At 59.8% G+C, this 18,658-nt stretch overlaps 2 protein-coding genes across 2 annotated transcripts; one reads left to right on the forward strand and one right to left on the reverse strand.

The window, feature by feature from the left end:
- Positions 1–2,123: 2,123 nt before the first annotated feature.
- On the reverse strand, positions 2,124–10,447 carry ABCG5 (ATP binding cassette subfamily G member 5). Its single transcript, XM_049784710.1, has 13 exons — positions 10,368–10,447; positions 10,089–10,198; positions 8,123–8,259; positions 7,855–7,953; positions 7,086–7,218; positions 6,780–6,919; positions 5,259–5,388; positions 4,873–5,086; positions 4,590–4,795; positions 3,836–3,974; positions 3,034–3,219; positions 2,575–2,687; positions 2,124–2,320 (listed from the first exon to the last, which is right to left on the reverse strand). The coding sequence occupies exons 1-13, from the start codon at positions 10,445–10,447 to the stop codon at positions 2,124–2,126; spliced, it is 1,884 nt and encodes a 627-aa protein (XP_049640667.1).
- Positions 10,448–10,588: 141 nt separating this feature from the next.
- ABCG8 (ATP binding cassette subfamily G member 8) lies at positions 10,589–17,312 on the forward strand. The gene is made up of 13 exons (XM_049784711.1): positions 10,589–10,651; positions 11,639–11,731; positions 12,377–12,527; positions 14,066–14,304; positions 14,498–14,630; positions 14,705–14,974; positions 15,574–15,721; positions 15,793–15,876; positions 16,014–16,213; positions 16,323–16,399; positions 16,603–16,870; positions 16,951–17,078; positions 17,175–17,312. Exons 1-13 carry the CDS (start codon positions 10,589–10,591, stop codon positions 17,310–17,312), a joined length of 1,992 nt encoding a protein of 663 aa, XP_049640668.1.
- Positions 17,313–18,658: the final 1,346 nt, after the last annotated feature.

The raw sequence follows: 18,658 nt of genomic DNA on the forward strand, positions 1-18,658 counted from the left end.
GAGCACAGCCAGGAGCACCCCAATGTCCTGCGGTGTGACCCCAAACGCAAGCAGGCGAGAGTCAATCCTTTGGGCCTGAGTCTTGACTCAGGAGTGGGACGAGTGCTCAGGCCTGGGGCTGTTTCCATGAAAAGGGCTGCTACTTCCCTGGTGCAGAGACACCACAGAGCGTGTGTGTGTGTGAGAGAGAGACTGGCAGCACCAGTGGGAAGACATGCAAAGCACGGGGCTATTGTCTGAGCACTGGTGTAGGGCCGTGCTGTGCATGGGGCCATGAGCACTGATTTGTGTGCACTAATATAGATACGTCGGTGCATGTGATACGCAGGACTGAGGATGAGCACTGATGTCTGAGCAGTCTGAGATAAAGGAACATGGTACATGGGGCTGTGAGCACTGGTGTGTGAGTACTCGTGTAGGGACATGATAACCAGGACCGTAAGCACTGATGTGTGCGCACCAGTCCAGTACCATGGTGCTCAGGGCTGTGAGCACTGGGGAGGCTCGGCCCTTCTGCCGGTCTGGGCCCTTGGGTGGTTTAACTCAGTTCCCGCAGGCCCATCTCCTGAGCAGCCTGCTTCCTCCCTGCGTGTGGGCCTCACTGCCCCATGACTCGGCCTTGCGCCCTGTCGCTTGGGCTGGGCTGAGCCCCCTTGACTGACTGCCGAGCTTCCAGGTCCATAAATGTTGGAATCGGGCCCGGAGAGATAGCACAGTGGTGTTTGCCTTGCAAGCAGCCGACCCAGGACCTAAGGTGGTTGGTTCGAATCCCGGTGTCCCAGATGGTCCCCCGTGCCTGCCAGGAGCTATTTCTGAGCAGACAGCCAGGAGTAGCCCCTGAGCACCGCCGGGTGTGGCCCAAAAACCAAAAAAAAAAAACCAAAAAAAAAAAAAAACCAGAGTTCAGGTCCCTGGTCAGGATCGCTGTAGCTGCTGTGATGAGTGGCCTTTGTGCCCCGTGACCGTAATTGACTGTCCTGCTGTGATGGGTGTAGTGTACCTGAGACCCACCCATTTCTGGGAGGGGTCTTGGGAACCGGATAATAGGTGTGACCTTACCTGCAAGACCTCCCATTCCTGGGAGGGGTCTTGAAAAAGGTAGATAAGGCTGGAACCTAGGGAATTCGGGCCTTTTGGCCGTTTCCTTTGGCCCTGAAGATGGCTGAAGTGAGTTAAGACGCAGGGCTAGCCAAGAATGGCTGAATGCTTAAAAGGTTATGACATAGGCCACACACATGTGGTGGCTAGGGCCTAAATAAAAATGATTCTTCCTGAAGCCTGCCTGTAAGTGAGTGATTTCGCGTTTCACCTGGGCCTGGAACTCGCCGGCTGCATGGGGGATGAAGCCACGTGGTTGGGGCCTAAGCACAAAGGCCTCCATCCATCCCCATCCAGCTCCATCCTTAATTATGTAATGCAAGAATGGGCATATCAAAGCCCCTTAAGATGACAGTTTTCCGGCCACTCACAGTGTCTCCACGTCCCCAAAGCCTATTCTCACAGAATGTCCCCACATACACATGCAGACACTGTCATCAGTCGCCCTTTCCAGCACAGGTCACTGAGTGGAGCCCCCAAGTGCTCCCTGAGAACCTATTCTCGGGTCACCAATCTCCTGGGATCTGAGGGCCTGCAGCTCTGAGACCCCAGTGAGCCTCTTTCCAGACCCTATCCCTGCCCCTCAGCCTGTCCCTGGTGGTGTCTGGTTCCCTGTCAAACCCAACCCCCTAAGAGCCCGTCCCCTTGGCCTTTCCACACAGACTCGGGAGCAACCCTCGCTGCTTCTCGGCAGCACCCCGCTACCTGGCCCCTGGACTCTCGGCTCAGCAGAGAACCAGGTCCTCAGCCCCAGAGACCCACTGGGGCCTGTCCTGGAGACGGACTGAACATGGGTTGGACACGCCAGGCCGGGCTCCCCTCCCTCCTTGTGTGCCTCGGCGCTGGTCGGAGCTGGCCCGAGTTTCGGTAACCCCTTCTCTGTGGCTAGAGCACGCGGGTCTCCACACTTGTCACTGATGTTATTCACACAGACCATCCCCGCAGTGGGGGGAGCAGAGGAATCGGGTCTGGGAGGGGACAAGGCCCCGTGTCCCGGGCAGGGTTGAGGCCCAGTGCTGGCGGCTCTACCTCCCCAGGCATCGTTCCCTCAGTGCGTACACGGCCATGCCCAGCAGCAGCAGGCCAGGCAGGAAGGCGTAGAGCACCAGGAAGTTGGCCGTGAAACGGTTCTCGGCACCAGGGGAGATGCTGGCCAGGAACTGGGCGCCCTCGGTAAAGACGCACATGGGGTTGTTGACTGGCCCGGAGCTGTTGGAGTCACCTGTGGGGAGAGACGGCGTCAGGCCTGGCCCCTCACGTGTGGGATAACCCCGGGAGGGTCGGCCATGCTGTGGTCCAGCCCTCACCTGCCCAGCCCCACAGCCCTTGTTCTGGCCACCGACTGACACCCAGGAGTGGGCAGCTGCGGCTCAGACCCTGCTCCCTTGGGCCAGGCTTGGTCAGGCGGTGCCCTGGGCTCCCCAGAGTGGGCCCCGCACCCAAGAGAAGCTCCCTCGAGTAGGCCCCAGCCCTCACCGCACGTGAAATTGTGGTCGTAGAACTCGTTCACCAACAGGATCTCGCAGCTGTACTTGTGGAAGGTGACGTAGGTGAAGGCCTTTAAGGGCGCTGGCATGTCCGCTATGCTCCTGAGGAGAGCAGGGCCATGGGCGACAGGGCTCACCACCAGGGCCCTGTCTGTTAGCACCACAGAGACGCACCACAGTGTGGACGGCCCGGGTGACCGGAATTCGCTTCTGCGGGCTCAGGATCCCCGGCCCGATCCTCCCCCATGTGGCCATCTCTCCCGCATGTCCATGACCCTGCGGCCATCTCGGACATACCTTCCCTTGTGTCCACTGTAGGGCCCCGGGAGCAGTGCGCCCTCCAGGACCTGGGCAATGCCCCACAATGCCCGGCTCTGCCATCCTGCCACGGCCTCTATCAACATGTCCTGCTTTGGGAAAGCTCAGGCCTCCTTTGCTCCATCCTCACCTCACGAGCCCTGAGCCCACCAGCGCGCCTGCGACGCAGAGCAGGGTCACGATACTGTTGACCAGTGTCGGGCTGTGTATCAGGCCCAGCAGCACGAGTGTCAGCAGCTCCCCTTCGACGTGAAGAGCCAGAAGCACCACCGTGAAGATGCTGAACCGAGCCATGTCAGGGAACAGGCCCAGTGTCCTGCACACAGGGCCACCATGAACCCTCAGTGTCTGCAGCCGCACTGCTAGCCCGTGGACGTGTCAGGGCGCCCCCTGGCTAGGGCTCCTCCAAGCCACCAGGCCGTGCGATTGGAGGAGCAGGGAACCAACCCCTCAGCAGGCTGCGACTCTCAGGCTTCTGCAGATCAGAACTCGGCTGGGCCGGCTTCTCCACTGATGGTTCTGGCCTTGCTGCCCTGCCCAGCCTGTCAGCAGGAGCCTGTGCACAGGCAGCTGGGGGCTCCGGGCCAGGCTTCACCTCCCACCCGGGAACTCTGAACACCCTGAGCTAGTCCCATGGAAGGTTCTGGCATCTAGGACAGGGCCATCACCCCTGAGTGGTGGGAGTTGGAGCAGATCTTTTGACTGCCCGAGTCCCGGGGCCCCTCTGACCACCTGCTCCATCCTGGTCCCTTCGCCGCCGCACCCTTGGGGCCACCCCAGTCTCACTCCCACGACACCGGTCTGTGAGGACCAGGATGTTCAGGCCCAAGAGTGGCAAGGGGCCATGAACGGGCAGACGGAGCCGCACTGCCACGTCCGCAAGCCTCAGCTGAGCGTCCATCCCGGCTCTGACCCCCCAGCCCAGTGCTCACCAGTAGCTCACACCAGAGAAGAGGAAGACCCCAACCAGGCTGAAGGGCAGCACATGGAGCACGTACGCCAGGAGCAGCTGCCACTGCGCATAGAGCCCATCCTGGCTCTCCTGGTCCCCGACTGCACGCAGCATGGGGACTGGGAGACAGTGGGGATGGTGGTCAGTGGGGGCCAGTGAGACAGAGGCAGGGGCCAGGTGTGGGAGGTTATAGGGTGGGAGATCAGGGACCAGGAAAGTCAGGACCTCTCTTCTGGTGGGAGGTCAGGGGCCAGAGGGTGGAAGGTTAGGGAGTGGGAGGTCAAGAACCAAAGGGTCAGGGGTCAGAGGTAGAAGGTCAAGGGTCAGATGGTGGAGGTCAGGGGCCAAAGGGTGGGAGGTTAGAGGGTTGTGCAAGCATGGGCGGCTGTAGCTAACAGGCCCCGGAGGCCTTACACCCTGTACCTGAGGTGTCAGGAAGGCCCAATAGGTTCAGCTAGGGTGTGGGGTTCACCTGCCCCCACAGACCCTCCCCTTCCGCCCTCAGGAACCCCCCCCCCCCGTTCACCACATGGCTTACTGCATGGGGCCTGGACCTGCAGGCCCAAGCCTAATGCCTGGTGGACTGTGGCTTTCGGCACATCAAGCCTGCCCTGAGGGAGCCCAGCAGGTGTGGCCCCCTTTCCCCGTGGAGAACTCCACAGTCCAACTGGCCTGGCCCAGCCCAGAGTTCCCCAATTCCAAATTCCCACCGGCAGGCAACAGCGGGCACTCACACTGCGTCACAGCGTTGAGCATGCCCGTGTAGGGCATGCCGCCCGCCAGCTGGTACAGCAGACCCACGCGGTCCTGCAGGGCCCCTCGGAGCAGGTCCCCACTGAGGCGCAGGAGGAAGAGGGCAACAATGAGGCCCATGAACAGGTTCTGCAACAGCCGCATGAGCAGAGCCAGCCGGTTCCGAACCAGGTTCTTCGTCATCCTCCTGGGGGCCATTGGGCGTCAGTTCATCCTGTACCGCCTGCACCCCGCTCCCACTTCACCCTCCACACCCTGGCTCACCGCAGGAGGATACAGAGCCTGGCGAGTGTGCCCGGGGCGTCCCTGGTCTTGAAGGGGATGTCCGGGCGCGTGTCCTGGGCCTGCGCGCCCTCAATGCTCGCCAGGACCTGCCGGTACACAGTCGAAGCCTTGTAGGCCGCCTCGATGGCCTTCACCCTCTTGTAGGTGTCCAGCTCCCGCTCCTGGCTCTGGGTGTCCACCGACGTCAGGTCCACTGCGAGGTGCCCAGGAAGTGATCACGAGTAGATCAAGGGCACTCAAGGGTGCTCAGTTTCCGTCACTCTGACCCCCACCCACCCACATACACACATCTGGGTGCCCCTAGGTCTTCCAGGGCAGAAAGGCCGGAGCTGCCCAGAGCACGCTTGGGGAGGACGAAGACTGACCGTAGAAGTCGAAGGGGTTCGAATGCTCAGGGCAGGGGTAGCCGCAGGAGCTGAAGAAACTCAGCAGCTCCCCAGGGCTCCCGCAGAAGACCAGCTCGCCCTGGCTCAGGATGATGATCTTGTCAAAGACCTGAGGGGGCAGGGAACATGGGGTCACCAGACACGCCACAGTAACTGTCAGTGAGACGGAGCCCCTGGACCAGTGGTCCTCAAACTATGGCCCGCGGGCCACATATTGTATTTGTATCTGTTTTGCTTCTTCATTGCAAAATAAGATATATGCAGTGTGCATAAGAATTCATTCATAAGTTTTGTTTTTACTATAGTCAGACCCTCCAATGGTCTGAGGGACAGTGAACTGGCCCCCTGTTTAAAAAGTTTGAGGATGGTCCTCGTGGACTGCAATGCACAGACCAGCAACCACACAGAGACCTGCTCAGGGCTCTGTGCTCTGGGGTTGCTCTTGGGGGATTCCCAGGGGGCCCTGCAGGACCGAGACAAAACCGTCTTCTGTGTGAAAAATTGCCCCAGCCTATTGATTCTTTTCAGCTCCAACTTTTTTGTTTGTTTTGTTTTTGGGTCACACCTGGCAGTGGCACTCAGGGGTGACTCCTGGCTCTGCCTCTGTGCTCAGAAATCCCTCCTGGCAGGCTCAGGGGACCATATGGGATTCGAGAATCGAACCACCGTCCATCCTGGGTTGGCCACATGCAAGGCAGACTGTACTATCGCTCAGGACCAACTTTTATTTATTTATTTATTTCTGTTTTTTGTTGCTCAGGGGTCATTTCTGGCTCTGCACTCAGAAATCGCTTCTGCCAGGCACGGGGGACCGTATGGGATGCTGGGATTCGAACCACCATCTGTCCTGGGTGGGCTGCTTGCAAGGCAAATGCTCTACTGCTGTGCTATCTCTTTGGCCCCTTAAATGTATATTTAGAAGCATCCCATGTCTCCGTCTTGCACCAGAAACACTTCAGAAATAAATGATTCTAAGCAACTCTGTGTAATTTAAAGGCTTTACAGGGCAGTAACTGCACTTTGTTTGCAAGAAAAAATGGAATTGGAATAAAAGTTGCGAGCTTCAGTGATTAAGGGCGGCGGAAGCCCAGGGAAGCCCCTGACCACTCTGCGGCCCTCGGCCAAGGGGGAGCTGCCCGCAAGGGGCACTGCTGTGAGGAAGGAGCCCCTCAACGGTCCCTGTGCTTGCTGCCTTCCATTACATATGCACACACATTGCAAATACACATGTGTGTAATGACACACGCATGGACACATGCACACAATAGGGGAAACAGGCAGTGTGATCACACACACACACAGGTTGCACACATACGCGTACAAGTGCATACATGCACAGTTCTCACCTGTGTGGACACGTGGGTCTTAACCACTCACGTGCGCACAGGCATGTAGTCACACACGTGGTCTTTAAACACACGCACACATACACAGAGACATGTGGGTTCGTGTGCTTTGATGCACACGCACAAACTTGCACCCTTGCCCGGAGACCCCCACCTGGAAGAGCTCGGAGCGGGGCTGGTGGATGGTGACGACCACGATACGGCCCTTGCGCGCCAGCTCGGCCAGGAGGGAGACGATATGGTTGGACGTGGTGCAGTCCAGGCCCGTGGTCGGCTCGTCCAGCAGCAAGATCTCTGCAGGGGGGTGGCACCATCACCAGCGGCCAGGATTGCGGCCCCGGATGGGTGTGCCCTGGGGTGCCGGGACACCCAGGGCCCCGAGACACCACAGCCGAGGTGCTGAGGGAGGGTGGGTGGGCGGGTGGGTGGGGGAGGCCCTGGGCTGCCCTGTGGCACTCACTGGGGTCCTGCAGCAGCTGGGCAGCGATGGACACCCGACGCCGCTCACCCTTGGTGATGCCACCTGCACTGTTGGTGCCCACCAGGCTGTCCGCCACGTGGCCCAGACTCAGCTCGGCCAGCACCGCCTCCACCTGGGGACAGGCCAAATGCGGGGCCAAGCTAGGAGGGGTCAAAGCAGCTTCCACAGGGGACTGCTGCCTCCTGCACCAACCCAGCAGGGCCCCTCCTCCAGGCATGGCACGGCACGCGCATGACGAGGTCCGGGAGAGCTGGCATGGCACGTGGGCGGTCACAGTCCCACATCCACACAGCGCTGGGTTCCCTGAGCACCCCCAGAGCCAGGACTCAGCCCTGAATACCATTGGGTGTGGCCCCCAAAGAAACGAGAACAAACCAGCCAAGGGGCCACGAGTCAGAATGGGAAAGTTCATGTCCCAGCATGGGGACCCTCCCTACAGGTGCTTTTGGAACTCGGGGCTCCCATGCCCCTGCTGCATGGCCTCTAGTGCCCACCCTGGTACTACCTAACCCACTGCCCAGCTCCTCCTGCAAGCAAAGGCCGGGCTGGGGGCATGAGTTGGGACCGAGTCACTGGGTCCCATCACTGGGCTGCAGTAAAGAGAAGCTTGAGATAGATGGAAGCTAGAGACAGTGGGGGCACTGGGACAGAGGGGACAGGAATCAGTTACAGCTTCCTGGACTCACAAACCTTCCCCGTGTCCCTGGGCTCTGGGTTCCACTGGGCCAAGGGGACAGGGGTCACCCACCTTCTTATGCATGGGCCAGGCAGAGCTCTCCCGGGTAGCCAGCAGCGCTGTGAAGGTCAGACTCTCCCGCACTGTCAGGCCACTCAGTAGCGTGTCATTCTGGGGGATGGGACGGGGCCCAGAGTCAAGAACATGCAGAGTTTGAGGGGGGCGGTCCTTGATCCATGAAAAGTCCCTGGTCTGTGTGTGTCTGGGGCCCATGTGCATCTGGGGTCATGTGGCCTGGGGTCCGTGTGGGGTCCCAAGGTTTGGGTCCAGGCCAGCTCACCTGGAGCACGTAGGAGCAGCAGTCCCGCACCTGAGATCTCTGCAGGGCCCAGCCGCTGACCCGCACCTGCCCGGCCCAGGAGCCTGAGTGCCGCAACCGCCCGGACACAGCGTCCAGCAGGGTGGTCTTGCCTGAGCCTGCGGAGACACTGGCATGGCTGCCCCAGCACCTGGGCTGCACTTGGAGCAGGGGTGGGGACGGCCAGGATCCCTGGGGCTCAGGGACGAGGCCTCTGTGCTCTGTGCCATGAAGTAGGCTAGGGCAGTCTTGTCCTCAGCGCTAGGTCATCTCTCTGCAGAGATTCTGACCCCTCCTCCCAGGTGCCCCTCATGGCTACGCCCGCCATATCTGAGCACCTCTGCTTGACTCAGTGCCTGCCCGATGGGTCCTGATAAGCTGGGGGCACTGCAGGGAGCCATGGACCCCAACTCTATCCCAGCGGTACCTGGGGAAGCTGCCCTGGTGGATGAAGGACCCGCAGAGAGTGACAGATGGGTCCCAAATCTTTGGACACTGTGGGAGAAAGACTAAACGGTGACGAGTGGCTGGGAGGCCTGATCTGACCCCGGACAGAAAGGAAGTGAATTACTGTATTTTCCGTATCATAAGACACATTTTTCTCTCCAAAAGAGATGGAGGGAAATGTCTGTGCATCTAATGGAGCAAATGCTGCCTGGAGCTGTAGCCTGAATGTTGGGGAGGAGAGCAGATATTAAGCACTTGACACCCACAGTGTGATCCCCCTTTGTTGTGCAGACAGACCCAGAGGACAAGGAATCAGGTTAACATACTTTCACTGTCACATAGAGAGCTTTTCTTTAAAACTATTTGATTGGGGCCGGAGAGATAGCATGGAGGTAAGGCGTTTGTTTGCTTTTCATGCAGAAGGACGGTGGTTCGAATCCCGGCATCTCATATGGTCGGTCCCCTGTGCCTGCCAGGGGTGATTTCTGAGCATGGAGCCAGGAGTAATCCCTGAGTAGTGAGTAGTGCCAGGTGTGACCCCAAAACCAAAAAAGATAAAAAAAAATAAAACTTTGATCGCTGCTGAGACTTTTTTTTTTTTTTTTTGGTTTTTTTTTGGGCCACACCCTGTGAGGCTCAGGGGTTACTCCTGGCTATGCGCTCAGAAGTTGCTCCTGGCTTCTTGGGGGACCATATGGGATGCCGGGGGATCGAACCGCGGTCCGTCCTAGGCTAGCGCAGGCAAGGCAGGCACCTTACCTCCAGCGCCACCGCCCGGCCCCAGAGACTTTTTTATAATAACAAAAAATATTAAAAAAAATTTTTTTTCCAATGTACAAAGTAAAGTTAGGTGAATGTATTTAACCAGCTGTAGACTGCATATTGTAATATACTTCAGCCTCATAGGCGGTTGTTCCCAGCCAGCATCTCCTGATGGTGTCTCTTGTTGCACAATTCGCTTTAGAATATATATATATATATATGTATATGTATTTTTCCCCTAGTTTTCCTCTTCTAAACACTATGTCTGGGCTGGTGTGACCCCCCAAAAAAAGTATGTGTGTCTATGGTCAGGTGCATCTTTTTTTTTTTTTTGGTTTTTGGGTCACACCCGGCCACATTCAGGGGTTCCTCCTGGCTCTACATTCAGAAATCGCTCCTGGCAGGCTTGGGGGACCCTATGGAATGCCGGGATTCAAACCACCAACCTTCTGCATGCGAGGCAAATACCTTACCTCCATGCTATCTCTCCGGCCCAAGGTGCATCTTACAGAGCAAAAAAAACCAAATTTGTTTTTGGGTCACACCTGGCAGCACTCAGAGGTTCCTCCTGGCTCTAGGCTCAGAAATCGATAGAACAAAAATTTTAGTAACTGGGGCTGAGAGCTGAAACCAGGGTGAGCCCCTTACCTGAGACCCCCCCCAAAATGAACCTGAGCCCCTCCCTCACTTGGATGCCAGACTCACCTGAGTGCCCCGAGTTCACCTGAGCCCCACTCACCTGAGCCCCCCAAGACACATGTGAGCTGACCGCTCTCCACATACAGGGAGACATCCTTGAGGATCTGGCGTTTGCAGGTGGACAGATGCCACCAGGGCCCCACTCGGTGCCTGCGGGAGACCCAGCAGAGGCTCAGTCCCCCTTCAGGTCTGTGGTGGCCACGAGACACCCAACCCCAGGCCTGGGGCCCTGGGAGAGTTTGGGGGCAGGTCCTGGGTCAGGCGAGGGCTCACCCGGGCACCTCCGACCCTCGGAGTTCTGAGCCAGGCGGGGCCTTACCTGACGCTGTAGGACACGTGCAGGGCGCTCAGGCTGTGGGGGGCCACCTGCCGGGGACCCAGGCCGGGTAGGTCCCCCATGGCAGCCGGCTCAAAGCGCAGTGGACACTTGGGTAGGGGAGGCCTGGCTTCGCACTTATCTGATGGACCTTTAGCCAGATCTGAGGGCACCGGAGCCAAGGGAGGGGCCTGGCAGAGCCGGGCACGTACAGGGCACGGGAGATGGCCGGGCAGGACCCCCAGCCGCAGGCGCCAGGCGACATGGCCAGCCCCCAGAACTTCACAGTGAGTGGGTGCAGGGCGGTGGGCAGGGGCTGGCGATGGTAATGTCACTTCCTGTCTGAAGTGCACCCAGGGAACCGCTCCTTCAGCTGCAGCCAGACCTCCTCAAAAGGAAGCCTCAGATCAAGCCCATGCATGGGGTTGGGTCCACTATGGGACTGTTGGGGCTGTTTGGTTGTGGGACAGTGGGATTGTGGGGCTGTGGACAGTGGAAATGTTGCCTGTGAGACTATGGAACTGTGGGATTGTGAGACTGTGGTCTATTGGATTGTTTGGTTGTGGGACAGTGGGATTGTGGGGCTGTGGACAGTGCAACTGTTGCCTGAGAGACTATGGAACTGTGGGACTGTGGGATTGTGAGACTGGACTATGGGACTGGTTGTGGGACTGTGGGATTGTGGGTCTGTGGAACTGTGGGGCTGTGAGATTGTTGGACTGTGGACAGTGGAACTGTGGGATTGTGGAGCTGTGCACTATGTGACTGGTTGTAGAGCTGTGCATCTGTGGGATTGTGAGACTGGACGATGCAATTGTTTGTGGGGTTATGGGACTGTGGACAGTGGAGCTGTTGCCTGTGAGACTATGGAACTGTGGGACTGTAAAACGGTGGGATTGTGAGACTGTGGATTATGGGAATGTTTGGTTGTGGGACTGTGGACAGTAGAATTGTTGCCTGTGAGACTGTGGGATTGTAGGACTGGACCATGGGAATGTTTGGTTGTGGGACTGTGGGACTGTGCAACTGTTGGGTTGTGGGGCTGTGGAGCTGTGGGACTATGGGACTGTGAGGATGGAGGGCTCTGCTCCAGGGGCTAGGTCATGACCCAGCCCTAGGTCATCACTAAGGGAGACCCCCAACCCTGAAGCGATAGAGCCTCTGCTCCTCCTCTAAGTCCCTCTCCCCAGAGCTGCCCTCGGCTCTCAGCCCCCATCCTCTCAGCCCAACTCAGAGTCTCCCTGTGCTGAGTCCCACCCTGGCCTGTCCCCCAGGAGAGCGTCTTCTCCCCGGAGAGCGACCACAGCCTCTATTTCCCCTACAGTGGCCCCCCCAACACCCTGGAAGTCCGGGACCTCAGCTACCAGGTACCTTGATGGGGGTACACCAGGGGGCTGCCCTGGGGCTCCCACACATCAGCATGAATTCCCTTGAGCAAGGAGTGAGACCCCATAATGCCCTTCCCTCCAAGAGAGACCGAGAGGAGAGGATAGCACTCATCCCCAAGCAGGCAATTCTCCCTCCTCCCCGAACCTCCTCCTCATTCCCTACTTCCCGCCCGCCCCCTCCTTGAGCTCCCTCCTACTTGGTCCTTCCTCTCTGATCCTTCCTCTTGGCTCCCTCCTCCTACATCTTCCTTCCTATTCCATTCCCTGTTCCTCCACCCTCATCCGCCCCACTCCCTCCTCCCTCACATCCCCCAGACACCTCTGCCCCTTCCCATCGAGCACATCCCACAGCCAAGCGTGCTCCCCCTCTCCCCGGGCTCTCTTCTGATGCCCACCGGTATTACTCTTCACCTCCAGGACAGAGCCCGGGTTGATTCTGTACCACCTGAAGGAGCCTCTGCACCCCAAGTCGGAATGAGGGGTTCAGGCCCTGGGACCCTGAGAGCAGCCGCAGAGTCCACCTTCGCCCCCACCCTGCCCAGCCCCTGCTCAGGGTCCGTAGCCCCTTCGCTATGGGCTGTGAGGTGCTAGGTGCCCCCAGAGTGCCTCCTTGCTCTCCCCCAGGTGGACCCCGACTCACAGGCCCCCTGGTTCGAGCAGCTGGCTCAGCTCAAGCTGCCCTGCAGACGCACCAGAAAGACGGGCACCCCCAGCCTGGAGAAACTCAATTTCCGGGTGCACAGCGGGCAGATGCTGGCGGTCATCGGGGACACGGGTACGAGGGGCGACTCCTGGGGCAAGGGCTGTGTTCGAGGGGCAGCACTAGGGGCTCTATGGTTTTGGGGTCACGTACTGGGGCCGTCCCCCGCTGCCACGGCTCAGAGGCTCAGGAAGACTTTGCTGGCAGAAGGTTGGGCCAGAGCCAGTCATAGAGTCCTCCTCACCCCTTGGCATTGCTCACCCTGGGACAGCCCCGGTCTCCTCTCCAGTCACCTGTCCCTGAGGCGTGTCCTCACATGCCCCACACCTGCCAGGGACGAAGCCCGCGTTGGTGACAGAACTTTGCTCTTGCCACCTTGAAACCAGCCCAGCCCGCATTAATCATTGCCAGGGCCTCAGGAACCCACGGGCAGGCGCCTGTCGGCTGGATTTTTTGTTTTTGTTTTGGTCTGTTTGTTTTTTGGGTCACATCTGGTGAGCGCAGGAATCATTCCTGGCAGGCTGGGGATTGAAATCGGGTCAACCACATGCCCTTCCCTTCCCGTTGTACTCTCACTCTCGCTTCGGCCCTATCTGCCTGGGACTGGGGCCCAGTGTCCAAGGGGCTTTCTTAGGGGGAAATTTCTAGGTGCAGATCGAAGACATGGGCCAAGAACTGGAATAGAGATGTCAGAGAGTGGGGGTTCTGTGGTAGAGGAGGCCTCCAGTGCAAGAAATGGGGGACAGAGACAGAGAGATAGAGACAGCAATGGAATCAGAGACACAGGAGACAGGGAGAGAGAAGACAGGTCAAGAAAAAAACAGGGAGTACGGGCCCAGAGAGATAGCACAGCGGCCTTTGCCTTGCAAGCAGCCGATCCAGGACCAAAGGTGGTTGGTTCGAATACCGGTGTCCCATAGGGTCCCCCGTGCCTGCCAGGAGCTATTTCTGAGCAGACAGCCAGGAGGAACCCCTGAGCACCGCTGGGTGTGGTCCAAAAACAAAAACAAAAACAAAAACAAAAAACAGGGAGTAGGGAGAGAAAGAGATAAAGGAGAGGAGAGGGAGGGAGGGAGGGAGTGAGAGAGGGGAGGGGAGAAAAGGGACTGGGGGAGGGGGAAGGAAAAATGGGGGAGGGAACAGGAAGTGGGGTGGCAGGTGTGTTGGGGACCCCTAACACAAGGAGGGATTGCAGCTTTGAAACAACACCCTCTTCTGTCATTTCTGGTTTGGGTTTTTCTTTTGGAGGGTCAGATTTGGGCCTGAACACCTGGTGGTGCTCAGGGGTCACTCGTGGGGGTGCCAGGGAGCCTACGCAGGTTTGGGGATCACACCCGTGCTGCCTCTGCTCTGTTGCTCCTCCTACACCCCCATGGGGGTGCTGGGATTAGGGTACAGGAATTGGGGTACAAGGATTAAGGTGCAGGGATTAGGGTATAGGAATTGGGGTACAAGGATTAAGGTGCAGGGATTAGGGCACAGGAATTGGGGTACAAGGATTAAGGTGCAGGGATTAGGGTACAGGAATTGGGGTACACAGATTGAGGTGCAGGGATTGCGTGTGGGCAGCCCCTTGAGCCCGGTGAGGAGTGAGCGTGGGTTCTCCTTGGCAGACTGCGGCCGGGCCTCCCTGCTGGATGTGATATTGGGGCGCGTTCCTGGCTCCCAGGCCCCGACAGGCCAGGTGTGGATCAACGGTCGTCCCAGCACCCCCCAGCTGGTGCGGAAGAACGTGGCCCATGTGCGACGGCACGAACAGCTGCTCCCCAACCTCACTGTCCGTGAGACCCTGACCTTCACGGCCCAGCTGCGTCTGCCCAGCACCTTCTCCAAGGCCCAGCGGGACAAGAGGGTAAAGGACCCCAGAACCCAGAACCCGGTGGCCAGCGGGGTCCCTCGAGACCCCGCAGTCGCAGGGGCTGATCCTGGGGTCACCGCCCACACTGGGCCCCTGACCCCTCCTGGGGGCTCCACCCCACCTGGGGCACCTTCCAGCCGTGGGGCTGAGCCCGGGCCTTCGGGTGAGACTGACGCGGGTCCCCCAGGTGGACGCGGTCATCGCCGAGATGCGGCTGCGGCAATGCGCCGACACCCGCGTGGGAAATGCCTACGTGCGTGGGGTGTCGGGGGGCGAGCGCCGCCGGGTCAGCATCGGGGTGCAGCTGCTGTGGAACCCAGGTGAGGGGTCAGGGCCGCAGGGGTGGCCGCGCTCCGTCGCTGCAGGCGGGGCAGCCTCACAGGTCCCTCCGCAGGCATCCTGGTTCTGGACGAGCCCACGTCGGGGCTGGACAGCTTCACGGCCCACAACCTGGTGTGCTCACTGGCCCGGCTGACGCGGGGCAACCGGCTGGTGCTCACGGCCCTGCACCAGCCGCGCTCGGACATCTTCCGGCTCTTCGACCTGGTGCTGCTGCTGGCGGGCGGCACCACCGCCTACCTGGGCCCGGCCCAGCACATGATCCGGTTCTTCACGGCTGTGGGACACCCGTGTCCACGCTACTGCAACCCCGCGGACTTCTATGGTCAGTGAGTGGGCCCAGGGGAATGATCTCGGGGCTTGATGGGCCTCGGGATCACATGTGGACTGTGACAGCTACAAGGTGGAGAGGGGTGCAGGGCATGGCCCCGGAGGGGAGCTCTGGGCCCTGGGACCTCAGGCCCACCTTTGTCACCCCCATCCATTCTGGACCTGAGCCCCACAATACCCAGCCTCACCCTGCCCTGCCTGCACCTGGTGCCTGGGGTAAACCTGGGGCTTGCCAGCCAGGGTCAAAGGGCCCTGGCCAAGCTGGCTCCAGCGACCTGCAGTGACCCCGGCTGGTCAAGCTACTCCAGGGCAGGCCGCACCCACTCAAGTTCATCTTCGTTCAGGTTTTATCTGCGGGGGTGGGGCCATCTCCAATGTAGATGCAAACTCTCGGGGCTCCAGGGCTCCTGGCCCAACAGGCTGGGGGGGGGCAGCTCTTAGGGGGCTTTCACAGCATTTGGGGACCCCGAGACAAGGCTGTGACCTGGGGCCCCAAGAGTCTGGGTTTTAGGGTGGCCAGAGCCCTCTAGCTCCTCTTCGGCCCGTGCTCCCGAGGGTCCCACTGACTGTGCGGGTGACGTGTCTCTGCCGCAGTGGACCTGACGGCCATCGACCGGCGGAGCCCTGAGCAGGAGGCGGCTAGCCGGGAGCGGGCCAGGGTGCTGGGGGCCCAGTTCCGGGACAGCGTGTGCAGCTCCGAGGACTCGTGCTGGGAGCCAGGCATGACCCTGGGCGCAGCCAGGTGAGATAAGGTGGCAGAAACAGAGGGGGGGCGGCACCTCAGGAACACCCTTGATGTCCATCTTCCCACAGCCCAGATCCCCCGAGGAACTACAGCCAGCTGGCAGAGCCCCCCTCACTGCCTGGCTGCGTGCGCCAGTTCAGCATATTGATTCGGTAATGGGGTATAGGCCGGGAGGGGGATGCAGGAAGGCAGGGACAGAGGGACAGACGGACAGAGATAGAGAGACAGAGGCATGCAGGGCTGCAGAGAAGGTCCTGCGACTGCCCTACCCGGTCCTGCCCGCCCTCAGCCGCCAGATCTCCAATGACTTCCGAGACCTGCCCAGCCTCCTGGTCTTGGGGGCTGGGGCCTTGCTCATGTCCCTCATCACCGGCTTCCTGTACTACGGCCACGGACCCCGCCCGCTGTCCTTCTCCGACATGGTCGCGCTGCTCTTCATGGTGGGCGCACTGGTACCCTTCAACATCGTCCTGGGCATCATTGCCAAGTGTGAGGCCCGGGGAGAGGGGCAGGGGATAGGCATGGAGGTGATGGGACGAAGAGCGGACAGGGTGCAGGGTGGCAGTCTCGCCCTCACCCCCTCACTCTGTTCCCCCAGACCACGCTGAGCGGGCCATGCTGTCCTCGGAGCTGGAGGACGGGCTGTACACCGTAGGCCCCTACTTCCTTGCTAAGGTGACAACCCATTTCCTTGGGGGGATGGCAGGGAGACGTGGGGCACCCAGAGGAGACCCCAGGGGGTATCTGCTGAGCCTCCTGGGAAGCACAGACTCCCTCTTAAGTGCTCCCAGGGGCCAGCTATGCCCCGGACAGGAAGGGGGCGAGACCTCTACCTGCTGCCTCATTTCCATGTCCAGCCCACACGCTGCCCCTCGCAGGTCCTGGGCGAGATGCCCCTGTACAGCATATATGTGCTTATCTACGGGCCGCCCACCTATTGGCTGGCGCAGCTGCGCCCGGCACCCCAGCCCTTCTTCCTGCACCTGCTGTTCGTCTGGCTCGTGATGCTGAGCTGCCGGGCTATGGGGCTCATGGTGGCGGCGCTGCTACCCACGCTGCACATGTCGTCGTTCTGCGGCAACGCGCTGTACAGCATCTTCTACCTCACGGGTGGCTTCATGGTCCAGCTCGGCAACCTCTGGACAGGTGGGCCCGGCTGGGTCCCCTCCTGGGCAGCTGGGCCCGGCTGAGCGGGCACGTCCCTCAGGTACCTCCTGCCTCCGCAGTGCCCTCGTGGATCTCAGAGGTGTCCTTCCTGCGCTGGAGCTTCCAAGGCCTGATGCAGATCCACCTTAGGAACCAGACCTTCCCCCTGCACGTGGGGGTTGGCACAGTGCCCATCCCGGGGAACTGGGTGAGTCGCGGTGCTGGTCCCAGGGGCGCTGGTGGGTCCCTGCCCACCCACCACCTCTCCCAGAGCCAGGCCGACAATCCGCCGTGCCACCCACAGGTCTTGAGCTCTATGGGCCTGGACTCGCACCCACTCTCCACGGCCGTCTTGGTGCTGCTGGCCATTAGTGCCTGCTTCCTGGGCTTCTTCTACCTGGTCCTGCGCTGTGTCAAGCAGACGCCCGTCCAGGAGTGGTGACGTGGGGCCAGCTGCTTGGGGGTCCCCAACCCAGGGAAACCACAGCCACACAAGGCCCTGCAGCTCAAAAACTGCCTCCCTGCTTTCTGGGGGCCTTGAACTGGACCTGCACTCAGACCCCATCAGACCGGCCAGGGAGGCCCCAGGAGGGAGAAGAGTTAGGTGGTCAGCCCACCACCTTCCTCCACCCCATAGAAGACATGTGACGGGAGCTGGTGAGGGGCCAGTGTCTGGAGAGGAACAGACTGGTCCCCAGGGTGGGGTTCCTATGGGTGACCCACTTTCTTTGGGCCTCCAGTCAGGGCCTGTCCAAGCTGCCCCCAGACTCGGGCACTTTCCTCACTGGGTGCTGCTGCTCCCCCAAACCTCCCCAGGGCAGGGCGGGGCTGGCTCTGGGACACCCCCCTGGCTGGGGCACTGTCTGAGCAGATCAAGGGGTGGGCGGACTCCCTGCCATCATGTGAACCTTGGACTCTGCTCAACCTTCCAGTTGGGCTAGTCCAGTGGCAGCGTGTTTGGCCTTCCAAGTGGCTGACCTGGGTTCAGTCCTTGGCACCCATATGGTCCCCTAAGCATTACCAGGAGTAACCCCTGAGCACCGGTGGAGTAACTCCTAGCTCAAAAACAAAAAATTGGATGAGATACAAATTTTGGGGGCCACACCCGGCGGCAACCAGAAATTACTTGGGGACCTTATGGGATGCTGGGGTTCGGACCTGGGCAACTGCATGCCAAGCAAATGCCCTCCCTGCTGTATTGCTCCGACCCTCAATCAAAGTAATTTTTAAAAAAAGTATTTGTGTTTCCCCAAGCCAAAATAAGCTTAATAAAGAGGCAGATGAGAACGTGACTCCAGTCATCTATTCTGCTCTTGGCCCTGCCAGGGCGGTGGGGCCATCATGCTGCTCAGCACCAGGTCATGGTCCTCTGGACAGTCACAGCCTTGTCTGGGGCCTCCCCACCCCTAACCCCTAACCCCGGGATCAGACGTTTCTCGAAAGCTCGTCCTCCAGCACTCACAGGTGGAGCCAGGCCACATGGCTCAGGAGCCAGCACAGGGTGCCTCAGCACGTGGAGAGACCCCAGAATGCCAAGCTGTCACCCCCACAGCCACTTGTGAAGCCCGCCCTCTCCCCAGTCCCAGATTCCTGTGGGAAACAGCTCTTAGAAGCCAGACCTGGGGCTGGAGAGATAGCATGGAGGTAGGGTATTTGCCTTGTATGCAGAAGGACGGTGGTTCGAATCCTGGCATCCCAGATGATCCCCCTGAGCCTGCCAGGAGCAATTTCTTTTTTTTTTTTTTTTTTTTTGTGGTTTTTGGGTCACACCCGGCAGTGCTCAGGGGT

The sequence above is a fragment of the Suncus etruscus genome, chromosome 12 (genome assembly GCF_024139225.1).
Source record: "Suncus etruscus isolate mSunEtr1 chromosome 12, mSunEtr1.pri.cur, whole genome shotgun sequence".
NCBI lineage: Eukaryota > Metazoa > Chordata > Mammalia > Eulipotyphla > Soricidae > Suncus > Suncus etruscus.